At 30.6% G+C, this 7,886-nt stretch overlaps 1 protein-coding gene across 1 annotated transcript; it reads right to left on the reverse strand.

Moving 5' to 3' along the window:
• Window positions 1-271: 271 nt before the first annotated feature.
• LOC108324514 (glycinol 4-dimethylallyltransferase) lies at window positions 272-7,182 on the reverse strand. The gene is made up of 13 exons (XM_052874559.1): window positions 7,131-7,182; window positions 6,989-7,039; window positions 5,430-5,707; window positions 5,237-5,320; window positions 5,062-5,136; window positions 1,902-1,985; window positions 1,721-1,810; window positions 1,531-1,632; window positions 1,227-1,322; window positions 1,064-1,135; window positions 886-984; window positions 536-640; window positions 272-434 (listed from the first exon to the last, which is right to left on the reverse strand). The coding sequence occupies exons 1-13, from the start codon at window positions 7,180-7,182 to the stop codon at window positions 393-395; spliced, it is 1,230 nt and encodes a 409-aa protein (XP_052730519.1). The 3' UTR covers window positions 272-392.
• Window positions 7,183-7,886: the final 704 nt, after the last annotated feature.

The raw sequence follows: 7,886 nt of genomic DNA on the forward strand, positions 1-7,886 counted from the left end.
AATTTTTTTAAAAATTTACGTTGTCAATGTGACAACTGTCACGTATCAGTTTTAATGTGAAGTATCAGTTTTATTGACTGTATTTATAAACTAACACTTTGCAGTGGATAAAAGCTCATACGCTAGCACTCATATACTTTAGGGTAATTATATCATACCAAGTTGGTTCTATTTTTTTATTCCTTTAATATAGAGATAATGCTCGATATTGTTATACTGAAAATCATCACACAACCGAAAAGCAAAAAAAAGCAAACTTACTGATAAAACTCATCAGATCTAGAGAACACACACATGTGCAATTTTTATTGCTTCAATAAACTTAGATGCGACGGCTTTCTATGTTATTCTATTGCATGTGTTGCAAACGTTGTTTAATCTTGAGTTACACTTTATCTAATTAAAGGCAGGAGAACGTATGATCCCATCATCAACTGCAAAAACAAACACATAAGTACTTATGTTATTAGATGTTTCCTTTATAATCTGGATATTGAACTATTCAAATGGAAACAGTGTTTAAGAGAAGAATTACCTTCCAGATAAGGGAATAGAAGGATCTAGTGGAAGCTGGATTTGTCACATCTACGTATTTGGTCTGGTACCACAGAATTGAACCAAGAACAACATTTCCAAGACACTAAAATATAACAGATTTTGTTTAAATTTTGTTCAAAAGTTTAAATAACTTTATGCTCATTTATAATGATATATAAAAAACAATAAACCTATGTTTGTACTAAAATATTGCTTATTTTAACGATCATTATGCATACCTAATAAATATCATCAAAATCAAACTACATGTTGCGAGAAAAAAAACAAATAAATTATGCATACCTAATAAAATCCCAACCTATATATAATATAATAAAAATATGTTACCGTGACAATTTTAATCCAAAAGTGAGATGAAGATGATGCTCCTGCCAAGAAGGCAACTCCGAATGCCATTTCCAAGAGGAAAACACAAATCCAAAATATCTATCAAAGATTTAGAATCTATCAAATATTATACAAAGAGAAGATAACCAAAAGAAAATATTGAATTTAAGAAACATACATTTTTCTGGCCTAAACGTGCGGCGAAAGAATCAACGCCATGTTTTATATCTCCTTCTACGTCAGGTATATCCTACACAGATTCAATACAAGGTTTTACATCATTGAACCAAAAGCTTGATGTTGGAAAATGAATACATGTCATGAGAAAATAAAGAATTTACCTTGGCTAATGCTATACCAGGAGAGTAGAAACTCATGAACAACAGAAAAACAATGAATGATCTTGTAAACACAAGTGGCCTCTTCAACACAAACGTCTGAACATTTGTTACATCAATTAGCAATTTAGTATATCCATTTCTGGTTAATGGATTGAAATGAATGATTGAAAATCTTGGGAAGAAACTAACCCAAAAATCATGGGATGAAAATTTGTTATTATTCTTTGAAAGTGATAATAAGTTGGAATACGCTTATTCAATACTAAGATCTATGAAAGGCAAAGATATAGTGATAGGACAGAACCTGCATATGAAGGAAGTATGCAATTGGATTTATAAATGTCCCACAAACAAATATGAGTAATGATGCCATCACCGGATATTGCTTCCATCGTAAGAAAGGCAACTGCAGAATATATATAAGAATACTCAGTGCACCAATACTTATACCTTAAAACATAATACTCAGTTTAAATGCCATTGGAAAGACTCACATTGACAGAATAGCAAGTCCATAATGTAACGCACACCACAAAGTTCCAAATCAATGGCGGAGAACCTATCATCAAGTTAAACCCTAAACCCTGTAAAATAGAATAAAACCGTAATTCTCCTTTTTCAATGAATCTAATCTTAAAATCTTTTATTCTAAAAAGTGATGGATCCATATGGCACCAAAATTGCAGCTAAGGCAACAATAAAGGCAGAAGTTCTGAAGGATAATTTGCCAGCAGCCAATGGAAGATACGGTTTGTTTATCTGCAATAAAACATGTAACATAGATTACTTCTAAGAAACATCCAAAAGGTTTGTACACTATAAAAAGTTACATGCCTTTACTATCCTATCAAAGCATGTGGTAATTTTAGGAAGACTTCCGATTCGAAATTACAAAGGGATTATTTTTCTACAAGAACCTGTAAAGCGAGTTCATAGAATTCATAGACCTCACAGAAAAAATATTTCATTGATTAATGTGCTGTCACTACAGAAAATCAAGGTCATATACATTAGAATGAAGAAATCACCCCTACATAACAAAAAGTAACAAACCTTACACGTAGGCATTGGATAAGACAAAAAGATATTTATTTGGTAATACACCCCACAAGCGGTACTGTGAACATCGAACAGTACTAGCTTGGAGACAGAGTGTGTGAAAGCTTTGAGATGGAGAGTCGTAGTAAACATATCAGCCATTTGTGCAGAAGAAGGAATTGTCATCAAATGAAGAAAACCACTTTGAATTTTTTCATGAATGACATGATAATCAATTTCTATACGTTTTGTTTGCTTATGAAAGGTAGGATTTTCAGCTAGATATATAGTGCATTGATTGTTACAAAAAACTGAAATAAGGGCAAGACTAGGAACTTTTAAATTAGTAAGTAAATAATGAAGCCACTATAACTCACAACTCAGAGTTGTAAGAACTTATGTTCAACTTCAGAGGAAGACCAAAATATTGTTGTTTGCTTATTTTTCCAAGAAATTAATGAAGAGACAAGAAAGACACAATATCTAGTGATAGATTTCTAAGTTTTGCATACAACAGCCACAATCACAATCAGCAAAACTAGAAGGAATGAAAGATTAGTTGGCTTGCAAAATGAAGACCTTTAAGATGAGATCCTTTGAAATAACAATGCACTCTCATGACAGAGTGATGATTAGTATCCATGGGTTGAGAAACAGATAGCTAAGATTTTGAATGACGAAAAGCTAGGTTTAGTCTAGTAGTTGTAAGATACATCATCAGTTGACCAATCAATTGACGAAAATTTAAGGGTCAAATAAATAAAGGAGTGCCAGAAGAGCTATTTAATCTGGTAGAAGGTACCACAGGAGTGGATACTGGTTTGGCAGCAAACATGTTACTTTCTTCTAGTATTCTAGTAGTTGTCAACAAAAAATGGCTCACACTCTACCTGCAGGCCTGTTACAATCACTGCCCATTCCAGAACAGATTTGGGATGACATTGCTATGGATTTCATAACGGGACTTTCTTCTTCCAATGGCTTTACAGTCATCTTAGTAGTTATTGATAGATTATCAAAGAATGACCATTTTTTTACATTAAAGGCTGATTACTCTAACAAGTCAGTAGTATAAGTTTTTGTTAAAACTATGGTCAAACTGATGATGTATCTGATAGCGACGAAGTCTTCTTATAGTCACTTTTGGCAGTAGTTATTCAAATTAAGTGGTACTTCTCTGCATATGTCCATTGCCTACCACCCTAAGTCAGATAACCAATCTAAATCTTTAAGCAAATGTTTGGAAATGTACTTGAGATGTTTCACTTATGACTCTCCTAAAGATTGGACAAGGTTGTTACCTTGGCAGAGTATTAGTATAACACTTCCAATCATCATAGTTGTGGCATGACTCCCTTTAAGATTTTCTATTGCAGATATCCTCCTACATTGGTAAAATACACCCTTAATCCTCACGATTCTCCTTCAGTTCAAGAACAATTACTACAACGAGATCTGACACTTAGCAAATTGAAATTTAACCTCCACAAAGCTCAACGGTACATGAAGAAGAAACATGTTGACAAGAAAAGGAAGTTCATGGAATTGCAAATTGGGGACCTAGTTTTTGTCAAATTGCAGTCCTATAGACAACATTTTGTTGCTCTCAGAAAAAATCAAAAGTTGAGTATGAGGTTTTTTTTGTCATTTTCCTATTATTCAAAGAATAGGCCAAGTTGCTTACAAACTGTTGCTACCACCAACAACTAAAACCCGTCCAGTATTTTATTGTTCCCAATTGAAACTTTATTAAGGGGGTCATTCTCAACCTTATGTGCCATTATCCATCACTCATACTGAATTGCCACATGTTATTCAGTCTGTTGTGATTTTACAATCAAGGGTCATATGAAGAGGCCTACACCAAGTTCCATAGTATTTAGTTCAATGAGAAGCATTAAATGTTGATAATGCCACCTGGGAGGATCAACTCACCCTGCAACAATCTTTTCCTGATCTCAACCTTGAAGACAAGGTTGGTCTTAATGAGGTGGAATTGTAAGACATGCAACAAGGGCAGAAGGGTCCACTGTAGCAACCCAGTCAATTTCTAGTTCAGTGTTTTTATTTCATTTGGGTTTTATTTGGTCCAGTATCGCGTCTGTACACGTACGGATATTTTATAGCCTTCTCAATGAATGAATATGCAACGCAAGTTATACACTAGATTAATATTCTCCATAGTATTTGTTGGTGACAGGGTTGAATGCTGTTGCCATCTACAAGCCTCAACTTGTTTTTGGAGAGAAGAGCAAGCTTTGATAAAATCTGATTTCTATTTATTTATATATTTTAAATTAATTTTCTTCTAATAATAAATTTTAAATATAACTTAACCTTAGTCAATCGACTAATATTTATATATAATGGATATGATAATTCTAATAAATAGAATTCACAGGTATCGCAGAAAAATATATTTCATTAATTATTGTTCAGTTACGTAGAGAAAAGCAAAAGTCATACATAAGGATAAAGAAATCATCCGTACAAAACAAAACGTGACAAATTCTAACAATAAAATATATTTATTTGGTAATATGACTTGTTAAGTATTATCACCATTTTTAACGTTGAAGGTCATTCCAAAAATCCAAATATATTTTAGATTATTTTAATTAATTCGGTATATAAAATATATGTAAAATTACTTTAATATGGCATAAACTGAATTAATTAAAAAAAAAAAAAAGTCAGGGTTTTGGTCAAAATTTCGGTGTTGTAATTTGGTGATGCTCCCATTAATGAAAAGGAAGGAGTACGTCAGTAAACATCTTATTCATAGTAAGTTTCATACCTTATCTATTTCAAAGTCAAACACTTGATTCACTCCATTAGCGTAAAGAACCATAAAAGAGTGAGGTAACACAGCCTGAAAAATTAAAAAACAAATCAAGAAAATGTCTTTTATTGAAGTTAAAGGGTAATTTTAAGTTGTCTTTTAAAAAATAAAAATATATTTGGAGTCTCACCTGCAACAAACCAATAAAAACCAACGGAGATATATCTGATAGTTTTTCTACTGCAACGAGAGACGCAGAAATTGTAGCTGTTGCCTGTAAAATACAGATTAAGTTAATTTAAAACAACAAAATAAGCAAAACTTAGTATTGAGCATAACTTTTGAATATTAATTACGAGAATGATGGAAAATTTTGTACTTACCTGACCATACAATGCGTAAGGGTAAATAAATTGGTACACAGCAGCCATGAAATTTTTGACAGAGTCGACAATGTTTTTGGAGTTGGAAGCTTCAGATTCTGACTCAGAAGATGGCACAGTGACGGCTTTCACAACATAACTTTTATTGCTTTCTTCATATGTTGCTCCTCTTTCAGTGTTTTTGTAATGGCTATTAAACGGTGATTGTTGAAACCTCAAAGGATTATACTGTATTTGAGCTTTTATATTGTGCTTAGAAGCTTTTGATCCACCAGAACCTAATGTACAAAGTGTTCAAAGTTGTAGCATGCACAACAAAAACTATATTTAAAATTATTGAAACTACATCATGACAAGATGTTGCATTGAGGGAATGGTAAATTTGAAAATTCAAATTAAAAAAATCATGCTAATAAAAACTATAGGTTTGTGAAAAAATAATCCAATTAATACTATTATTATTATTGTTATTATTATTCTTATTATTATTATTATTATTATTATTATTATTATTATTTTTATTATTATTATTATAAAACAGTAAAATACGACCACGTGGCCATGCCCGATTGGTTCTCAAGTTCAAGGCCCAACCTGTGTCAAAAAATACTTTGGGAGATAATTTGTGAAAAGTCGAAGTAACAGAAAAATTATTTAAAATAGTATATTCTTATATTATAACATTTTAATAATAATTAAAATTTAAATTTAGCCTAAATCAATATTCCCATACTTTATTTTTTATTTTAGTTAAATTATAATAGCACATATATTTTTAAATGATTATATGTTTCTTCAGTTTTAAAGTTTTTGTCTCCATAAAAAATCCCGTACCCCTTAACTTTTAAATATAATTATAAAATTAAAAAATATGTTGCATCATTTTAAATATAACTACATTTTCGTAATATTATTACATTAAATTCTTTATCCTTATCATTATTTTTATTTGTGAAGTACATTTTATTAAATAAATTTAAAAGTTTTCTTTTCTCAATTTTAAATAAAATAAAATATTGTGAATTAAATTAAAATTTACCTATGCATTATTGAATACTTAATTTTGATTATTGTTGTTTTATAAAATATTGTAACTTGTATAAAATAAATGAATTATAGTGAATAAGTAGTGGTGTATAATATTTAATATTAATATAAAGATTATTAAAATTAATAGGAGTTTGTAAAATATATATAATATATATATATATATATAATATATATATTACCGTACAGCATATATCTAATGAATGTAAATTTTTCTACCCTTACTAATAAAATAAATAAAACTAATTTGTTGGTGTCAGTATTTGAAAATTGACTAACATAAATATTTATTTAGTAAAAGCATTAAAAATAATTTTATTATTTAAAATATTTCTAAAATTAATTATATTATGTTGTAAAAGATGATAATTAAAGGGAATTCTTTCCTTTTATTAACACCTCCACCTAATAGATGAAAAAAAAAATTTAGAGTGAGATACTCAGAAAGCTAACCAAAGAACCATAATAAAGGTTATTAGTTGAGGGAATAGGGTGTAAGTGATGAGACATACTTTCACAGTAATTAGTGTTGAAGGAGAGTTTCCTGCCCCAAAGATTTGCACCTGCAATTACAATGCATGCTTCCACATATTATTCAGAAAATAATTTTGCAGTGAAAAATGAGGCAAAAAAGAAGACAATGAGTATAAGTACCAGCTGAGAGTGAAGAGACGATAGGAGAAGATATTAGATGTGCCATAGCCATGGAATTTGATCACATAGAGTGAAACTAAACTCTATAGAACAGATGAGAATGTAGATACCCTTGTACAAGACAAGATATGAATAGGAGATTTTATAGGCAAAAAGATTCCATGAAATTTGAATGGTACATAGAAAATGATTACGCCGCAAATGATAGTCAACATTTTGCAGGGAAACAATTGCAAAATAATAACAGAACAGTCTCGCGTAAGATAGATTTAAAAGACTTTTATAACAGGTTTAGCAATTTAGATTTTAATAAATTAACAACGTAAAAGTTTAAAAAGTTTCGAAAGACTTTGTGAATTACATGGATTGGACAAAAGAGAGAAAAAATTGAAACTTTTTTTTAATCTTTATTAATTTATTGATTGTAGATTTCACACATATTAAAGTAACACTACGTAGGTATCTAAATATATTTTGTCTTTCGTCTACCGTAACTTATGTATTTTTTTAAAATAAAAAATAATATAATATAGTCATTTATAAGTTAGTTTATTAAAGTTTAATTCTGTTTCAGTGCGGATGTTGTGGAGGACCGAGAGACGTACCTTTCTATTGTACTCTTCTTGCTTTCCAATGCTTGAGTTGCATATACCGCTCAGTTGGACTCCGGAGGCCGTTCGGTTGCACTCTTGATGGGGAGAGGTACCTGCAAAAGACACTCTGACGCTTAAATTAGGAGCGGTTTAATGAACTGTT

The sequence above is a fragment of the Vigna angularis genome, chromosome 3 (assembly GCF_016808095.1).
Source record: "Vigna angularis cultivar LongXiaoDou No.4 chromosome 3, ASM1680809v1, whole genome shotgun sequence".
Taxonomy (NCBI): domain Eukaryota; kingdom Viridiplantae; phylum Streptophyta; class Magnoliopsida; order Fabales; family Fabaceae; genus Vigna; species Vigna angularis.